Source organism: Athalia rosae, chromosome 1, assembly GCF_917208135.1.
Source record: "Athalia rosae chromosome 1, iyAthRosa1.1, whole genome shotgun sequence".
Lineage (NCBI taxonomy): Eukaryota > Metazoa > Arthropoda > Insecta > Hymenoptera > Athaliidae > Athalia > Athalia rosae.
This window is the reverse complement of record NC_064026.1, coordinates 9,075,880-9,096,006: the sequence shown is the minus strand read 5'-3', so window position 1 is coordinate 9,096,006 and position 20,127 is coordinate 9,075,880. Positions and strand designations below refer to the sequence as shown.

The 20,127-nt window shown below is 42.3% G+C and overlaps 1 protein-coding gene across 3 annotated transcripts in view; it reads right to left on the bottom strand.

Annotated features, from left to right (window-relative positions):
• Positions 1 to 258: 258 nt before the first annotated feature.
• Positions 259 to 20,127, bottom strand: part of LOC105686042 (dual specificity protein phosphatase 10) — a 63,360-nt gene continuing 43,491 nt past the window's right edge. For all 3 annotated transcript variants that reach the window (XM_048660020.1, XM_012400595.3, XM_020852350.2), the window contains 2 exons: positions 6,119 to 6,511; positions 259 to 3,501 (listed from right to left, as the gene is read on the bottom strand). In XM_048660020.1, the coding sequence (XP_048515977.1) occupies positions 3,188 to 3,501; positions 6,119 to 6,511 (707 nt within the window). In that variant the 3' untranslated portion in view covers positions 259 to 3,187. The remainder of the gene's footprint in view (positions 3,502 to 6,118; positions 6,512 to 20,127) is intronic.

Below are 20,127 nucleotides of genomic sequence, written 5' to 3'. Positions count from 1 at the left end.
TTTTTCCCTTTTTTCATTTCTATCTTTTGGTGAACATTACCTCGCGGCGTTATTACTTTTTGGGTTTCAATTTTTTCCAGATTCCACCTCGGTGACTGTGTCCTGTGTTTCCGTATGAGCTGTCAAAAATTCTCGGTATTTTTTATTCCTTTTCACGACATACATATACCGTGGTACGCGGTCTCCAAGGAACAACTTCGACGGTTGTCGCATCAGAACTCGGAATCCAGTGATCGGGAAAATAAGAAAAAGTAACAGTTTTCAATATATAGAGATTGCATTTTTATTCATAAAATAACTAAATAAATTTTGATATAATACAATGCTTATAGTATAGTGTATAACTGATTATACAAGGTTACTCTTATAATATAACTATGTTACAAAATCGTTGGGATCCGATCCGATCAGCGGGGTGCAGACTAACTGACGTACAAATATACCCATGTATATATCAACCTGCAGTGCTTAGAATTAATTTTCTCCGTTCAACTGGATTAGGTTTTATACCAAGGGGGAACGACGCGTTCCCCATTGCGATACAGAGAACAAACACTGTATCTTGCCCCCCCCTCCTACCCCCCCTAGAGACGACTGGCCCCGCGCATTTTCCCACCAGAATAAGAAAAGAGAAAGAAAGAAAAAAAAAAACATGTATATTTTATAAATAAAATTAAATGTCAGGCACGATACTAATGACACGACAAACAAACCAGGACTTTTGCAAAGACAAATTCTACAACGCCGCGAGGCGTTGGAATATGTGCAAAAAAAAAAAAAATGAAAAAAAAAAAAGAACCATACGTATGACATAAGTTGAATTTTCATAAGTGATATGTAAGATCGTGGCGAAAACGATACGTGATTAGGATAATGGAGCAGCTAATATTTCTATGTATATTGTCTATGCCTCGTCTGCTGCAGCGCCGATGCGTAGCTACCAAAATTTCAACCGTTTATTATTCAGCGTTTATATATTTGGCAGGTTGACAAGGGGCCGTTTGTTCGCACTGTTTGAAATCTAAAAGTTCAACGTGCTGTGGCTGGTGTTCCAGTAAGTAATGTGTGTGAGCTTTTTTTTTTTTTTTTTTATTTTGTTTTTATTTCTGATTTTTGTTTTTCAATCGAGATAGGTGGCATTTTTAGCAAACGGTGTTTGAGAAATTCGCTGCAGCATCAGCGATCGTAAAACTCTCTTTCCGCTTTATAATATTCACGCACAGCCTTTTTATGCTATTTATCAACTTCCATTCAATAATAACTCTCATAAACAGTTCACATGCGTTTTTCACTCGCGTACTACTCGTAGTATATAATTAACCGTATTATATTTATTATATTTACACTCCAATTAGTCCCAACAAACTAAACGACTAGATAAGGGGCGGGCAGTCACGATCATGACTAAGTTATTCATTTCATATATTTTTTTTCGCTCATTCGTCAATCGTGACAACCAGAATTTCATTGATTTCTTTTTTTTTTGTTTTGTTTTGTTTTGTTTTGTTTTATTTCATATTTTTCCATCATTTTATTTTATTTCATCTTACTTTAAAATGATAACCGAAATTTTATATATCGATATATTATACCTGATATCTTATATTATCGTATATTATTCACCTGACTAAAATATTATCGTATATATCTAAATACGCTATACATAAAAAATACAGATGCAGTGTCAGTGTTCTCTGATCTCTATTCATCAACGTAGATGCCAACTTTACGACTACATTATACACTGCTGACCATCTTTTTTCAACGAGCAAGCACGTAATGAGATTTCCCGATAGTCTTGAGTTATTTTTATTTTTTCTTTGTCAATGATAGTTTGTTTTTTCGTTGAGAAAATTTTAGGCCCTATTCGAAATACTCATTGCATTTTGTTAATATGTTTTCAAGACTCTCAGTTATCTTTTCAACGATTTGCTCAGAGTTTACAGTTTCCGTCTTATCGTTATAGCCAATCGGTGCCATACGGTCGCAGATTCAATTATGTTTTCTTACTTTTTTTCTCCTATTTACAAAGCGTTTTTCATAACATTTTATATCGCAAAGAATACCCTGCAGTCTTTTACATCGCATCGAAGGTCAGTCGAATAAAGTTTAAGTTTACCATATACGTTTAGAATGTTTGAAAAAATCTGAGATCACGAAGACTTGTTTTTTTTTTTTGTTTCTTCTTTATTTATATGGCATGATAGACGATCGTCAGTTATTCAATTCGAAATTTCCGAACTTCTGCGTTGTGTATGTCGTAATTTAATAAGTACCTCTGCTTTTTTGACTACCTCATCATTTATTAATACCGTGGTGTGTCTTCCTCGAGCAGCGAGAGTCGAGACGTGACCTCACCAAATTCGAAAAAAAGCTATCGAATTAGACAAATTCAAATCGAAATCGTTTGGTTTTTGTCTTTACTCTCGCTCTCCGATCTGGCCGAATGAACGACGCACATAGTTGGCGTTTCGATTTATGAACGAGACACACGCGCTTTGCACCGTCTTGGCTTTTCTTAATTTTACATATAGTATTTCATCTTCTATCTGGTGGCGTCTCTTCGTTTCCATACCTCGTACGATTTATCGATTTTTTTTTTTTTTTTTGTTTGTTTTCGTTTTTTTAATTTTATTAAAAAATATTCCAGTTGATATCGCGTTACGATTTTTATTATTTTTATCGTCTATATTATCTCATTTAATAAATTACAATAATATAACGCTTCTCGTTAATCGCGGGCAAGCGCGTCTCTTTCTCATTCTCTCTTTATCTTCTATATTGTCCTCACCGCTCGCTATCGTCGCTAATAAATTAATAGTGATCAGCCTTTCGGTTCTGAGGCGAACAAGGCACATTTAGCTCAAGATCCGACGTTTATTTTAGTATACGCCATTCGTAGATATGTAGTAAGGTAGAGTAGACGCACTTCTCTTATTTCTCTCTATTCCATTCTTCTATTTTCTTCGATCCTCTTCTCACATTTCTCTCCGTCTATTTCGTCCCTTTCATTTCATCTTCTCTTCATCTATCTCTCCGTTACAGTCTATTCCTGACCCAATTCAAACCTCTCGTCTCTCATCGTAAGCGGCCTTGTGTAGCTTTGTTCAAAAGAAAAAAAAATAATAAAAAAAAAATAGAAGTGAGGTGCAGCTTCGATCGAAAATATCGCGATACGCGTATAATCTCATACGCTGCAACCGGACGTAACTTCTTCGCTGTTCTGCTGGTGACTCCACCTGCACTGATGACAGCTTTTAGGCTCTTCTTGTGGCGCACAGATTCCATCGGCGGCTCGAAGGCCTTGTTCCAGCTCAAGTAACTGCCCCATAAAGTTAAGGTTCGGGCTTATTATAGGCCGCGCCAGTTTCACCAATTTGTATGCTTCGACCATCGAGAGTTGCTTGTGACGCATTATGTAGGCTATCGCTATCGTCGCACTCCTCGACACACCAGCTTGGCAATGCACGAGTACGCTGCTTCCGGCTTTACGGGCTTCTTCTGTAACACAAACGGAAAGAAAAACATGGTCAGAGACGATCTCGAGAACATTGATCGTTAACGCCAATTATAATCAAAGTTGTGACTGATCGTGTCCCGCGACACCTGCGTCAGATTTACAAGCGGTATCTAATTTTCATGGCCTATCGCGTGCACAGTGTTCGATTTCAAGTGTGTATCGCAGGACATGTAACGGGGGCATCGCGGGGTGGGTGACCCTAATCTGACCGAGTGTTGACTTCGTAGACGGATCGCGAGCGACCCTCTCGTTTTGAGCGATTGATTCGATTGATTCGAGGGTGACGGGGAGAAGGAGGGGGGGGGGGGATTCAAAACCAAGCGTCATGTATACACAGTTTCATTTCGACATGTGCACTTATAGGTATATATATATGTATATGGGGAATCAAAATTAAACTGGATTACAGCTCAAACGACGACAGTAGCTAAACTCGTATGTATATAGAACGAACGGAACAGTCACGTAACCCAAACAACCGATCCAGTTACATAACACGGGGGAACGCCACTATCATATCGCGCGGCTGTCGCGATGAGTCACGACAACGAAGCACAACGTACATACAACGCACTACGTTCGTTATACCTAGAGCCGTCGTTGATGTTGCAGCACCCGCATCCTCTAGCCGCCCGCGACACGTGTGCTTACATGTGTATGCATAAATTTTAATGTATTCACGACGCACTCATACTTATCAATGAACATCCGTGTACGCTATAGTGGAATTTTACCTAATTTCATACGTATGTACGTACGTGCTGGCCGCACGATATCCAGCTCTACGAGCGATGACTGAAACTCCGCACGAGATCAATAGACGAATCGTCGTGTTTATTAACATACGTAATAGAGCGATGTAGAAAATTAACAACAAAAACAACAACAACCCATCGGCGTCAACGTCGCGGAAGCCGATGACGCGCGATTCGCGAAACGATACTACGTTGTAAAAAAATAGATGACTAAATGGAACGTGTCTTTTTTCTCTACATTTTTACATTTTCGTTTACACTACAAACAACGCAAATGTTCACACCCGATCGAATAGCCCGGTCTGAATCAATGAACATTTAATGCTGAGCTTTCAGACTTACGTAACACTTTATAGGTATTTCGGTCGATTCATTTATTATACATCCCTTCTATTTTTCGCTGTCTTACGGTTGCTGTACACGTAATTACGATTGGACAATTCCGATTTGTGACATACTTAAACCAATTCACGATGACTTCTTTACTTTTTTGTAATCGTTGTTAATCATAATCAAACCGCCATAATTTCCCACAAGCGTTTCCGGTATTCATCTCAACTAATCTACGCCTATATTGTATATTTACATCGTTTGAATCGAACTGCTTTCCACACAATCACCTGTAAGCGATTCATTTTAATCGATCGCTACTATAGTTCGCATGCTAATTTCGATCTAACGGATCATTTTCTATGCGTGGCATACATATGCGCGCGTACGCGTGTGTAAAACGTTGCCTACGGGTGTATACGGGTGCATCGTGACTAGTCATAAATCGTTACGCATGTTACATAACTAATAAATGATGTCGCGGCCAAGATAAACAAGAGTAGACCTTTTGATGGCGTAGCTCGAGGTATACGCTACCGAAATTTTCTTCGATTTATGAGCGGTATTTGTTTATCCGTGATTTGTTATAAAAAAGCAAAAAAAAAAAAAGAAAAAAACTTCTCTCATTTCGTCAAAAATACTCCGAAGCGTTTCAAGTGCGGACGGTCGTCGCGAGCCGCTTGTGCGCGCATATGTGTAGCAGCCGCGTTCCTCAATCTCCACGTGCTCGTTGTTGCGAGGCTAGGCCACCGGAAGTGGGGTGTAACCACGCGTTTCCGGTTAACCATTCACCGTGCGATGCACGGACGGTTGAGAGTAGCGAGAGAGCGAAGAGCAACGTTTGAGGGGAACGGAAAACGTTGAGAGCGTCGGAACGGGGGAGCCCCCGACCCTGCGGGTATCCGAACCGCCGTTCTAACGCCATGTTCCACTGTACCGTGTACTCCGAGAGAGGGAGGGAGAGAGAGAGAGAGAGAGAGAGAGTCTGGCCATTCACGAAATCGTGACTCATCGGGGCCTCGAGGGACCCCGAGCACGACCGCGTGTTTTTACGCGCCCAGTGCGTACAGCACCGCCGCAGTACACCGTACCCCCCCGCCCCAAGGATTCGAGGACGCCCGGCCATCCGACCCCGAGGATAAAAGGGGCTGCGGAAGCGAGGGATCCGAATGCGCAACTGGTGGCCCGGTGCCCGCTGCACCATTTGCATGTGCTTTTCTATTAACGTATACGTGTACGTATACGTGTGCCGTCTCTGCTGGGACGTACGCGCGCGGTATACGAAAAATTTTCAGAGTACGCCAACCCTAGCAATACAAACCGTTGAGAGAAGAAATACCCAGCTCAACCGTAACGAACAACCCGTCCCGAGCTCGGTTATTCAGGTGTGGATATTCAGGAATGAGATTCTCACGCTTTCTCGTAATCTCTCTTTCACCGGTATTGTGACCGTTGCGTTCTCAATTTCTACTCCGTATTTACGTATAGTCGATTTTTCCATCGCGGTACCTACCGATGAAGTCGTAGGCTTCCTCGAAGTACTGTTTCAGATTTTGATGACCAGAATCTGAGGCGGGTATCTGGCGATAGGTGATACCGCGTTCTTCGTGGTATCCGGGAAGTTGGGAGGTAACGTTGAGAACGCGGGTGGCGCCTAGGGCCCGGAGAAGTTGGAGATCGGCGGCATCCCTACCGTTCCCAAGGTACAAAAATGGCAGCACTCTGGACGCCGGGTGATTGTCGATATCGGCGGGCTGCGGCGTCGGAGGTCCACCCAATATCGGGCATCCCGGTCCAGGGCTGAGACATCCGCTCACCGACGAAGGACCGGCGGCGGATCCGCTCGGCGGTAGTAACGTATCCTCGCAAAATTCTCTGTGCCGTCTGTGGAACTCTTTGTGACCACCTGAAACATGGGGAGAGAGAAAAAAAAAACAAGATTAGTATTCCGTCGACGTTTATTTCTCGATATTTCTTTCGTTCGGTAAATTTATGTATCGTTTATATGCGAATTCTCGGATACGTGTATCGTATCGACCGGAGCGTTTTGCTCAACAAGTCGACCCTGAGACGGAATAATTTTCAGTGAATTCCCTGTCCCAGCGTGAATCATAGCTTATGATTGCGGTAATTAGTAAACCATGATCATCGTACGTACGTCGTATACGGGACTCACCGACTGCAATAACTAAGTGTTGAATTTTCGCTTTCGTTCGTCATGGTAATGTTGTACATTTGTGTTATTAATTTACGTGTTATAAGTAATTTTGTATCGTTGACGGTTTCACAATCGCATTGTACCGACGGTTTTGCGGCCCGCATTTGAGTTTCGCGTTAAAAATAGTCGTCGGGCGTGTATTTTTTTATCTCGGTAGCCCCGTTTTACAAAATGAAAACCGTCATTTTTGCGGGGAGATACGCGATACAACGTTCCACGTTTATATACTACCTGCATGAAAGTAAAAAAAAAATACAGCACATTCAATTAGTCACCGCTCGTGGCGAGGTGAAATTATTCTTTTTCCTCGTGGACGAAAATCAATCGACTATCTTACACGGTGCAACCGCAATCTGCAGCTGCATTCGCTGAGATTTTACGACGAAGATGACGTAGGAGTTGGCGATTTTTTTTCTTTCAGGAAGGAATCACCGCGGCGAGAGACGATTGACCCGCCTTGTAAAAATAACCCGAAAGTGGACGGAGAGACGGGAGGAAATGAGAGGAGGAGAAAAGAATCGAAAATAAATTGAAGAGAAAAAAAAAAGAGAAAACAAGAAATGTGGGCTAAATGCGTCCTATCTTGACCTGCAGCTCGCAACCGTAAGGCCTGGCCTGGGCCTGCGATGAGTCACAACGACTCCCTCCCTTCTTCTTCGTCTTCTTCACTCCTGCGGAGCCAATCCGGCTCTACACGCCATCGGCCACCAACTTTATTACTATACACATCGCGTGTCTCACTTTTTCGTCACTACATACCTGCGCAAGCTAACCAACTAGCGCCTCCGATACAACCTTCTATATTCGTGCGCCTACGCCGCCTCTATCTACGATTCTGGCAGACGTAGGTAAATAAATAAAAAATGAATATATATATATATATATATATATATATATACGTATAAATGTTATAGGTGGATCATCCCCGCTCTTTTTTTTTTCCACGTGAATGGGAGTTTCGGACGGTATGAATGTCTGGGTGTGGAAATACTAATTTTTAGCGATGATTAATGTCCTCGGGAATGAGGTAAGCGGTGCCCCGACCGTCGAGCGGACTTTGCATTGATTCGGTGCAGAAATTTCCCCCCTGCTGGTGACGATGGACGGATGGATGGGTGAGTATATCAACTGCACGTATGAACGTTACGCATCAAACAACGGTGTACGTAACGTTGACTGAAATAGCCGTAGGTTCCATTAAGGATTGTGTGCTTGCATCGTTGACCGCACTCTATTACATACATTGAGCTGTACGTACAGAACTTGAATATTGTTAATCAGAACCAATACACGGGCGTATCATAGACCGCCGGTGACACGCGTAAAGCCGGATGCTTTAGCGTAGTTTGAAACAAATTTACGACCAAACGATGTCTACGAGTGCTCGCCAAAGAGCGTGATTTTTTATGTGAAAAATGCAAAGTAAAATTCGGATTTCAGACTTTGATTATCGTTGCAAAATGGAGACGAAACTTGAAGAAAAAAAACACCACTATAATTTATTTTTATAGTCCGTTAGAGGAGCGTCTCGGTTGACGGTGATATTCGTTGCGATAATATGTGAGCATACCGCAACGGGACTCGATTGACAAATATGAACTACGTCACGATGCCAATGGTGATGCTGTTGTGAAATTTCCATCATCCGGCTGATAATCATCATCATCATCATAGTCATCATCATAATGATTATTATCATCATTGGCGGTATCTCAAACACTCCGTAACCAAAACATGCGACTAAAATCTGACTCATCGTGATATAATATACAACGAATTACGACAGTGTTTTCATTTACAAGTCGGAGAGGTAGATATCTGGATTCACGTGATACATCTATGGATCGTGTGTGTACAGATAGCTCGCGAACGATTCATAGACGTGATCTCTCGCGTTGTATGTCTGTATGGAACGGTTCAGCGAGCAGGTATATTTTCGTACTTTCGTATCCGATGGAGAACTGCTAAAGGAGAAGAAGAAGAAGACGAAGCAGCGAAGAAGTAGAGAAAAAAGAACAAGTGGAAGACGAAGAGGCGCCAAACGGAGGGAACGGTCAGCGTACATGACAGCGTGGACAACATTCCACAAGCTAACGAAGCTGGTGTAGGCCACCATCTGTAAAGTTTGTACCCAATCTACAGTGCCTGTAAAATAATCGATCAACGTACCCCATGATCCAATATTATCCAACGGAACGAGCCTGAGCACCAGGCAAGGTGCTTCTTTTTTAATCCTCATCTCGATCCCGATTGTTTAAAATCGTGGCCAACAGTTGTCGTTAGCTCGAAGAGAAATCGCGCGCGCGAGTCACTTGTAAAACTTATCACAAAACGACATGGATCACTGTTTACAGGGATAACGTTTTCTTTGCTTTTGGTATCCTCGATAATTTATAATATTATCACCCAGCTGTATTGACACTGTAAAACCGTTCGTATTCTATTGGAAACGTATGCGACACTTGGAAACAATTAAAACGTTGTTTAAAAAGTTTATATAAAAATGTCGAAACAACTCGATACACAAAATTGGAATCCAAATTATTCGCACACTTCGTTGACCGAGTTAATTGTGAAATTGAATTATAGCAGTCGTCCGAGGTATCGGAACAGGGAAGGTGTCCTGGACTGACCGAACCCCAGTTACGATCTCCGTACTCTGGCGTTCCGTTCTGAGTTGATCGTCAGCGTAAACTCGTAGTTGGTCGCTGCTAAGCGAACGGGTGGTTCTTGTGCGGAGGAGCGACGGAAGGGTCGGCGGTCTCTCCCCGCATATTCCGCGTGATGAGTCACAACTCTCCGTTCCGATTGGTTCGCTTTCATGTGACGTCACGAGGCACCGTTCACACGCGCACCAAAGGACGGCCGCGTCAACGGCGCTCAAGCCATGCTCGAGCTCACCTCTCGGCTCTCACAAACTTCCTACACTCGGTGTACGTTTTACATGGCACCTTGATCTACCTGTATACCCGCATTGTACGTGTATCGATGTGACGTCGCCGAAACGCCTATATCGAAATTTTCTACTTCGAACACGAAGGGCCAACACGTGACGTCTCATGTTGCGTTCGTATGGATGGGGAAAAATTTGCAAGTTGCGAAAGTAACGTGCAAAGAAACGACTGGATGTCGTGGTTACACTCGTTGATTTACATCGCATAACGACGTCCTCGTCGTCGTCGTCGTCGTCGTCGTCGTCGTCTAGGGAATAATCTTTCTATACGGAGTTCGAATCGACCTTGTCGTAGAAAATTTGCAGCGGTTATTACGATGGACACAATTAGCCGTAATTGATCGCTGGTAACCCATTTCCCAGCGAGATGGGATCAGATTTGCGGAGCTTTTCTCCATTTTCAAACTGCACCTGTGTCGGGCACCCTCGTTGTTCGCGGTATTCATTTTGTAGGAAAAAGATCGAATCGTTGATCATGTTTCCATCTTTGGTCAGTACCAAAGTCATATCGGTTCACGTCGATTGAATGTCATCTGGAAGGAGACTCGACGAGAGCGATTGGAGAATCTGAATCACGCACCGGTTGAATTCATGAATTTTGACATTGCAAGATTGTTGTATAAAACTGAAATTCGTGCTGTGTTGCACAGCCCTATTCCTCTCCAACGCGTAGAATTATTCATTTTTCATCTGCAACGGGGAGACGGTGGAGAAGCCAAACTTGTTGAGGGATGAGGTCCCCATAACTGACATAGTAGAATCATCGTTGGAGCTTGAGAAACTTGTAACGTCCGTCGAACGACTTATACTACACAGCGCACTTGTATTAATACCGGTACATGTATAACACATACAACACAAAACTGGGGTTTCATTTTCGTTCACAATTGTCGGGGTTTGAATCGGTCGACCGCACAAGGGTGGTTTCGAAATTCTTTAACGGAACTTCTGCAGCTGCCGGATTGTCCCGGCTATACCTACGTACATGCAGCCTTCTCAGATATGGCCAATTTTAAACAAACGCAATTGAATTATCTCGAAAAGTAAACCCAGCGTCCAAAACTTGATTCAAACGGTCGAGTGTTCAGCGTGTAATATACCTGCAGCGAAAAGTGAAATCCCGGCGAATAGATTCTGAAACGGGATTTTTTTCAACGTCTTAGAACCTCGTGCAGAATCGATGAGGAATTGACGTAAAATTTTTCGCTCAATATGAATAAGAAATTCGCCGAATGATATCACGTGCTACGTAGCGTAATGGCACACAAACGTCACAGGTTATTTCACGTATAAGTCATGACGGTTATAGATTATCATATGAGTTGTGTGGTTAGGAGTAAAGAGAAATGAGTATATATAGTGAAATCGATTATGTGAACAATATACGACGACTGTAGTAACATTGCAGCCGAGAAGAATTCACGATGAATCATTAATTTGCACCGCGCCGCTGCACGAGGTACACGGTCAAAAATTTGCTCCGACAAAAGTCTGCGGTGCAACGCGGATCTTCGGTAGATATGATTAATTTTCGACATTTCAGATCTCGATGAAGCTGCGACCGTCCCGTGGTCTTTGTCGAACAAGTCCCGGGGTATTTTTCATGGTGAAAATATGACGGAAACGCGTCAGAAGGATGAAAGTGTGGGTTTGTCTGATACATAGCTGGAGCGTATACCTTTAGAGGCACGCGGAGTAGCCGAGAAATTACGAGAACGAATGAGTAACGGGTTAGGAAGAAAATGGCTTAACGTATTTCAGGACAAACTACGCGTTTGCTCTTTCGCGTTCTCAAGGTCTTATTCATCATCGCCATCACCATCGTGTAGCTCACACTACTCCTCGTAATTCGCGGAGTATGCAAAGACGGAATTGCGAACGCGTACTTATGACGTATCAAAACAAGCGACTACATACACATGTTATGATTTTCTAGAGAATCATCGTGGCAAATTTCACTTCCTTGTCATCATCTAGAAACTATAGGATGTTTATTTACTTGCTTTATTTATTTCTGTTTCGTCACGTCATAATTACAAGCATACGGGATGGGATTCGATACCTGCGAACGCAGTCACGTTAAACGCAACGGCGGATCTCATATATGTGAAGTTTTCTCGACACGTGCCTTCAAACGCCCAGGTTGTCCCAATGACTGCAATGCGTCAACTTCTACAATGCGAAAATTCACATCCTCTGGGTACATGACGCAGATAGAAAACCGATTGCGCGATGATACTGCTTTGTTACGTTGCACTTGCAATTGGAAAAATGAAATAATTCGAGCAACATTTTTTACTTCAGAGGATGTATAAGTGTACCAAACGGACATCCTTGACCGTGCGAAGATGCATCAGGTGTGATACTTTACGATGACGTTATATTACGTTTCTGTTTAGTCACCATTTTGGAATAATCTATGTACTCCGATGGAACGCGACGCCTCAGGGTGTGACTCCTATATTTTTTGGGAAGAGTAATTCGCGATGAGCAATATATCGATTCTTGGATTCTTGAATATACGAAGGCTACAGTCATGTATACCTACACGTCACTGTAATCGTGGTCGGGGGGGATCATTATTCCGAACGATCATTTTTTTTTTTTTTTCGCTGAATCAAAAGTCTGATTCCTGATTCGCGCTCATGGAATAATTTTTTTATTGCCCGTAGTAAATCGAAGATTTATACGCCGGGCATTTCGACTCGTTTACAATCTCCGTCGAGACTTTTAGAGCGTTAGCGTCTTCCTTGTGACGGTCATTTCAGATTCTCTTGTTTACCCTGGACTCAAATACAGCGAATAAGATTCTGATTCAGAAACTGATGACCTTAGAATTTATAAATCTACATTTAAAATTTATTTTTCTCGTCTTCTACGAAGTATCAGATTTTCAGGTAGGAAAAGAGATAGAAATATATCGCGTGGAAATGAAACATCCTAGAGCCGTCCAATCGCTGGACTCCAAACACTCTGCAGTCGAATGAAATAAGGTCCTCTTGGACGCATTGTACTTCGGAGACTCCTAATGGCTAAACAATTTGCGAATAGAATGAGCTTATGCTTTTATGTGCGTTCGACCAATCGCCGGACTCCGGATATTTCCGGAGTCCAACGAAATAAGTTCCTTTGACATATGTATCAATGATCCCTTCCTAAAGGCTTGCAAATTCTAGGAATTAAACGAGTTCATCATCTTATTGGCGTTCGCCGTCCAATCGCTGGACTCCAAACATTCTGCCGTCGAATGAAATAAGTTCCTCTTGGATACATTGTATTTCGGAGACTCCTAATGGCTAAACAATTTGCGAATAGAATGAGCTTGTACTTTTATGTGCGTTCGACCAATCGCCGGACTCCGAATATTTCCGGAGTCCAACGAAATAAGTTCCTTTGACTCGTGTATCGAATATCCTTCCCTATACATATTTGAATATAAATAATTTGAGTTACAATTTCAACGCGTACAAGAACCCGCGGCCTTCCGAATCATTTTATCGCATCATAGAAATATTCTCGATTAAAACCACCTTCGGACGGTTGACATACTTTATTCTATTTTATCAACCCACTCGCGAATTGAAATTCAAATTTGAATCGTATACGATTAAGCGTGCGACGAACCGGTCGAAAATTAGTCCATCCGTATACATCGATTCATCTCTACCGTGGATCGATTTATTTTATTCATTTATTTATTTTGTGTTTAATTTTTTTTTTTTCTTTGCTCATACGAAGACGACCATGAAATGTATCGGTCATCGATGCATCGGTTGTATTAGATGTATAGGAATGCACGATTCTCATAACTCGAGTAGTGATTCATACTCGGGGGAGATGCCACGTAATTATTAGCGCCGACTGATAATTATTGGAATGAGTCAATCGTCCAGATGCGCATTCTGCACATTAACCGATCGATTGTGTATACCATAAATTGTCGTCATTTGTCGTCCCTGTATAGTTTACCTTTTTTAAATACGTCTACTATCTACCTGCCTAGAATATCGCTAGTGAATCAATCATACGACCAACATTATATTATACACCATATATAGGGGTTGACTAATTTATTCACTCTGGCGCGTAAACATGACATATCGTTGCTGCATAAGTTCACCAACGAAACACCCGTCGTCTTCTTTTCCAATTTGAATTCATCGTCGGTCTCCGATCGTTTGTCGTACACAAACGTCGTACTTTTCAAATAATCGAGTTGGTATGTATATCATTATAATTGCAACCGAATTATTCGGATCAGATTGCGAACTGGAATCGCGCGACAAAATCTTCCATTCGCCACACTCTCGAACTCGGACACCAAATATGAACTCGAATTTCGTATCGTATAGCCAAAATGACGAATGCACAGATACAGGACAAAGTTGAGATAACGCGTTCCATATGTATATAAAACATACGTACGTACGTACGAGCCAGCTGGGAATTAGGCGGCGAGTGGGCTGGGTCGAGCGGCGACGAGTCAACGACCCATTCGCAGGTCTGAGCCCTAAAGTACACAGGTGCGGATTCATTTAGGCATTCGTATCCGAACGAGTGCACACGGTTTATAAGTTCCAAACTTCCCTTATCGCGATCCCGTGATCGCATGGGTGAATAAGTGCAGCTGACGATCGTTAAATGGGATCTTTTTCATGTTTCGGTGTCACAAGGGGTTGATTATCGATTTCGTTGTCGAAAATTGCCAGCCCGTCATCAGTCCGTTGATGCATTTTGAGCTTCTGACGATGAGTGACATTATTTTTTTTCTTGTTTTCCAGCATAACTTTGCACGAAGTCCTTGGAGAATTTGCACGATCTGCGTACGTATGATATTATACGCATTCGGAAGTAGCGCGACGGTAGGTAGAGAGTTATAGGAGGAGTATATTATACATCGTCAATGAATACACGAGACGAAATTCCATGCACGAAAGAGCCCGGGTCTCGAGGTGATGTCACTGGACCGCTCCATGCGTAAAACCGTGCAATTTGCATCTCTTTTCACTGTTTGTCAACGAGATCATTATACGGTTGAATGAGTAAGTTAGCGAGTCCGACAAAACGAATGTAACAACGTCCAGCTGACAAGTACGAACGCGGATATAATCCGGTGGACGGTGGCGATGAAAAATAGCGAACACGTATCACGTCCTTCGAATTCTTTCGACCATTGCCAATTCATCGTTAATTCTGGTTACACTCGATTCATCGTCGCACGGACGATAATTCGATGCATTGTACCAATTACCCGTGAACAAACGCATTATGTATGTATCTCTATACTACCTGAAAAACCAGAGCAATACTCGTGTTACGAGAGTACAGAAATCAGAGTACCTTGTAAATATTGTACATATATGTATGGTTATTTTAGCGACGCATATTATGCTGACGTGACTGCCTTCACGAGGCGGCGGTGTTTCTCCGTGAGTCATTGGGATCTGCAGCCGACGTTCATATATATAATATACATGTATATATACAAAGCTCCAGAGAGAACAGATGAGTTTATTGTCGTGCGAACGCAGGAACTCCGTGTAAATAAGTGTACACGTATACGTATATCGTAACCAGTGCGATCGCGTGGCGATGCCGGACCTCCTTTTCGATCTGATTCGCGAATTTTTTTCTTTTAACCGCTGCACGTCGGTGATGTCGATTCGTCTAGATCCCACAAACTTATATAGTTAAATAGATATACGTGTATAGATACACAAATTATACCTATGACACAATTTCCGCAACGCGCTCGGACTTATCTTCATTCATGCGAACTGACTCACGCGGGTCGTGTACGACGATATTGAATTCATGGTTTCACATGAACGGGGGATCCGCCGGCATGAAACGAAGCTGAAAAATGCGTTTATCCACGCGGTCGTTAATCGGGCTCAATGAGCATCGCGATCGTCTCGTGTGGGCACACGATACACGCGCGTATAGTCCTACCCGCAGAATACACTCGCGATCATCGCGGAGCTTTTTAGCCGTCATTCCGTTTCTAGCAATGATCGCGTCTCTCTCGTAGATGTAGGTAAATATCTCGTCATCAGTGTGTAACTGGCGCACACGTATTTACGTACGTACGTACTTACATCTCCGCGTATGTTAATGTGTACGCGTTATCCGTATGCGCGCCAGAAGGTGTGTCAATTTTGCGAACAAAGGAGCAATTTATTCGTTCGTGTATACCTACGTACAATAAAGGCGCGCGCGGCACTTAGTCATTCGTCGAAACATTCATCACCGAATGACGCTCGTAAGTCATAACCTAGCTCAACCGAACTCTCTACCGAGATAGAGCAAACATCGGCCGAGCAGGGATGAATGATAATTGAAAATAAAAAAAGGGTGTCCGTCAAACTGTGGCTATAACAAGTCCGAGACTTGGAGCTTTTTAGATCCAACAGAGACCGGCGATCGTCCGGTTGTCGTTATTTGGTGATAATTATTAGACGTGAGAGTCAACTGGTAGGCGCCCCCATGGATAAAATGTATGATAATAGCCCGGAGAATCGCTTGTAAGCCTAAAATGTTGGTACGGTAGCTCAAACGTGTCTGTATTGGCAATTGCAACGACGGGCTCACTGATATACAAGTACCTTGCGTCATTAAGCACGGTGAATTTTTGAAAAACTTTTGGTATCTTGTTTGGAAAATTATTCACGTACCGCGGAGACAGCCTTGTGCTACGTGAACGGTTTAGATATTAGGGTGTAATATGTAAAAACTACAAAGACACGCGCAACCGGCGAACCAAAATCCAAGGTTTGGGCCCATTGAAACACGGAGTTAAAAATAATTATTCACACCCGTATTTTTTATGCGAAATTACTCGAATTCAGAAATTTCGTGCAATTTTGATATTGAGGACGTCGCGGGAGGAGAATTGTTCGCCAATAAAGGTTGAAAATGATGTCAAGGGTCATGACATGGAGGACGAATATGGATACCATAAACTACGAGATGACGTGGACCGCAGCATCTTCCAACGCGCGGGTTCGTTCTCGCAATTGAAATATACCTTTTGCCAGTCCGTCGGCGCGCACTTCTTTTCTACGAGGGTGACAATAGGTATACACCCTCGGACGGAACGTCTTCGTGCGCGTGAGACATGATCGATGTTGAGAGCGATTAATTTACCGCATAACATCACGCACTCGTCGTCGATTGTATCGCGGTGGTGTGTGTACGAGTCGCGTCGTTTTCTACGTCATCGCGTACGATCGCATCATTAACGAGGAGCGTCTCTGTGACGGAATGAAGTTTGAAGAAAAATAATTTATCGTTGCGTATATACCTCTATGTATAGCGGCGATCGGTAGCTATTGCAGAGAATCGTACAATACGTCGTACCTATATCCGAAGCTGACGGAGTTTTCCCCACCGGAAACATAATTCTGCAAACTTGGTAAGCTACCGTGTCGCGTTTCATTGCAGCTGAATCGGTGGGCACGTTACCCCAAATGAAATCCGATCGGCCGAGGCGTTGTAGAATGAAAATAGGTACGTAACGCGGCGCTTATTAATACACTTGCGATTATAGATAAATCGATATAAATGAAATGTATAAATATATATGAACTCGTTGTTCCGATCGTATTGGTACCGGATATCGTTTTGATAATATTATTAACGGGTGAACGTTCTCCTCTTTTTCACACAAATTCGATCGACGCTCCGATCATCGCATTGTTGGATTTGATTTTGGGTATTAATACGTTTTTTTTTTCTGTTTTAAATCAACGTTATCTGGCTTCAGTTGATTGGAACCGACGATAAGGATTCTATTTTTGGGATTTTGAATATCATCGAGCTGACTCTGGCTTTCCAACCGTGTAGTTATGTACCGAAAGCTCGTTTTATCGAAATTTATCGATTAATCTTTCGGATGAAACATTGATCTGCATCTTTTTTTGTTCGTTATTATTTTGATTTTTGTTTAATCATGCAAGCGAGGGGTTCACGTGACTCGACTTTCACGTTTGTTGTTAATTTGACTCGAGTTGCGATTAAAATTGATTGATAACCCGAACAAATCGATCGTCATACCCTTGAAAGACAAAAGCTCTTGGCGTTATTTTAGTTGGTGTTTTTTTTTTTTTTCACATGCGTGATATCGCACCGATGATTCGCTACGATTTTAATCGATCCACCGAGTGCCGATTTTGCGAAAATATTCGGTATCTGCATTGACAGTAGATTAACGAACGCAAAAACATATAGAACGAACATCCAGAGCCCGTACAGGGAGTCATGTAATATTCGAGATAAGGGCGATAAATATTTTATAATTGAAGATCGTAGGAAATTTCAATGATTTTCAGTTTTTGCTTCACAATCAGAAACATATTTTAAAACGATCGCAAAAATAATTTTCCATGGTTTCAATCAGACCGAAATTTGAGATCCTGTATGGCAATTCCTCTGTAAGCTATACGCTATTCGTTTTGTAATCCAAATCTTCTTCTCGAAGTTTGTCACACATAAGCGGTCACAATCGTAAGGGTGCGAAATCCGAAATAACACGGTTTCTCTGTTCTGTAATTGTGTTTTTTTTTTTTTTCTTATTTGCGAGTTCGAGATGAACCGTAGTTCACCCCAGATTCGAGTTACAACGTAATCGAACGAGTCGGGTAAGCGGGGGAAATTTAATGAAATTACACGGGTAATGGGGTGGGCATCAGATGATACCGAACGTTAATACCCCGTCATGAGGTGAATCATTACTTTGGCTACGATAAGCGACGGAATCAGCGACGTGCAGATCGACACATATCATTTTTTTGATACTCATGTTTACGAAGGACCTCCTATACATTGAAAAAAAAACAAAGGATCATCATGCCCTTGATTGAATATAAGTATACGGGTGAGACTCGATAATTTTTTGGAAAAAGATTCGAACTATGGACATTTTGTCTCCAAAATTTCACACATTATCCGTTACACATTAGGACATCGAGCGCCGATTTATCATTTTCCGCATCGGTATCGTATGAATTTTTATTGAAAGGAGGAAAAAATCGCACATCAAAAACGGAGGAGAAAAACATCGATCGTTTATCAGATATCACACCTTGGTTACACCGAGTCTCGATTATCAGTCGAAATTGGGACGCGGGAACAATTCCGATGATTGAGTCACGCCACGGCTATTATATTATACCTTATATGGTATGGTTCCTGGACGAATACCGGGTGCAAAAGATAGCCACCCGGTATGTGCGCTTACGTACTTAACAAGTGCGAGAGCACTCGCGGCCGCATACGATTGTTCCGATATCAATCTCCATTTCGTATTTGATGTACGCTATATTTTTACAACATGTATTATCGCAATCCGAAGGAGTGCACGTCGATTTGAGAATGCATCATCTGCAGCGGGATATAATTATCAATTCTGACTCACCGGTGTAAACTTTGCGAGTAAATCTGATCGGAGGGTAACCGCACCCAAGCGAGGAAATTCTATCGACTAATTCACTCGGTAATTTCCAGTTCGATCTGTATACTTTATATTTGTTTTCGGCGATGATTGGGCATTTCGGTATCGTGTGAAAAATTGATTTCCATCCAACGTTATATTGTATACCTATATGTCAGCTGCAGTAAATCAATTGCCTCTCTTATCTCGACATATATATTATAAGCAATACACACCCGTGTGGGATCGGAGTATAATACGATAATGAAATGCTCGGTGGTAACTTCAGCTACCGCGAAAGAAGAACGAACATACAAAAATCCCAACTTTTAACTACAAAATATCGATCATCGATTAAACACGACGCAGTTGTCACGTGTACATGAAAATTCAAGACGTATCCACATTACGTACGCTATGTTATAATCGTATTACCATATCACACGTGGATCGACCGACGTACGTATCTTCGTACGTAAATTTGAAACACCGTGTATTAAGGATATAAACGATCGGAAGAAACGAATGTTACCTACAGTAACTCCGTTCGTATCATCGATATTTATTCATCGCTAACTCGATGAATTTTTCATCGACATATCCGCCCGACCGAAGCCGCGACGGGCTCCTCCGCGCGATGTTATCGCTTTCAGTTAGCCATGTCGGGTCGACGCTTTTGTAAAAACAATCGAACGATGTTGATAGTGGTGGCGGTATCGATACATAACATAATAAATACTTGCCTCCGCGTGAGTCACAGGCCGTATACCTAATAATAGATTTTTTTCCCTCCCTCCCTCTCTCTCCCTCTCCCTCTCTCTCCCTCTCTCTCTCTCTCCATTATTCCACTACACACGCCGCATAATGACGCCGATTGTAATCGAGTACTACAAAATAATAATGCGATAATTATACCCAGGG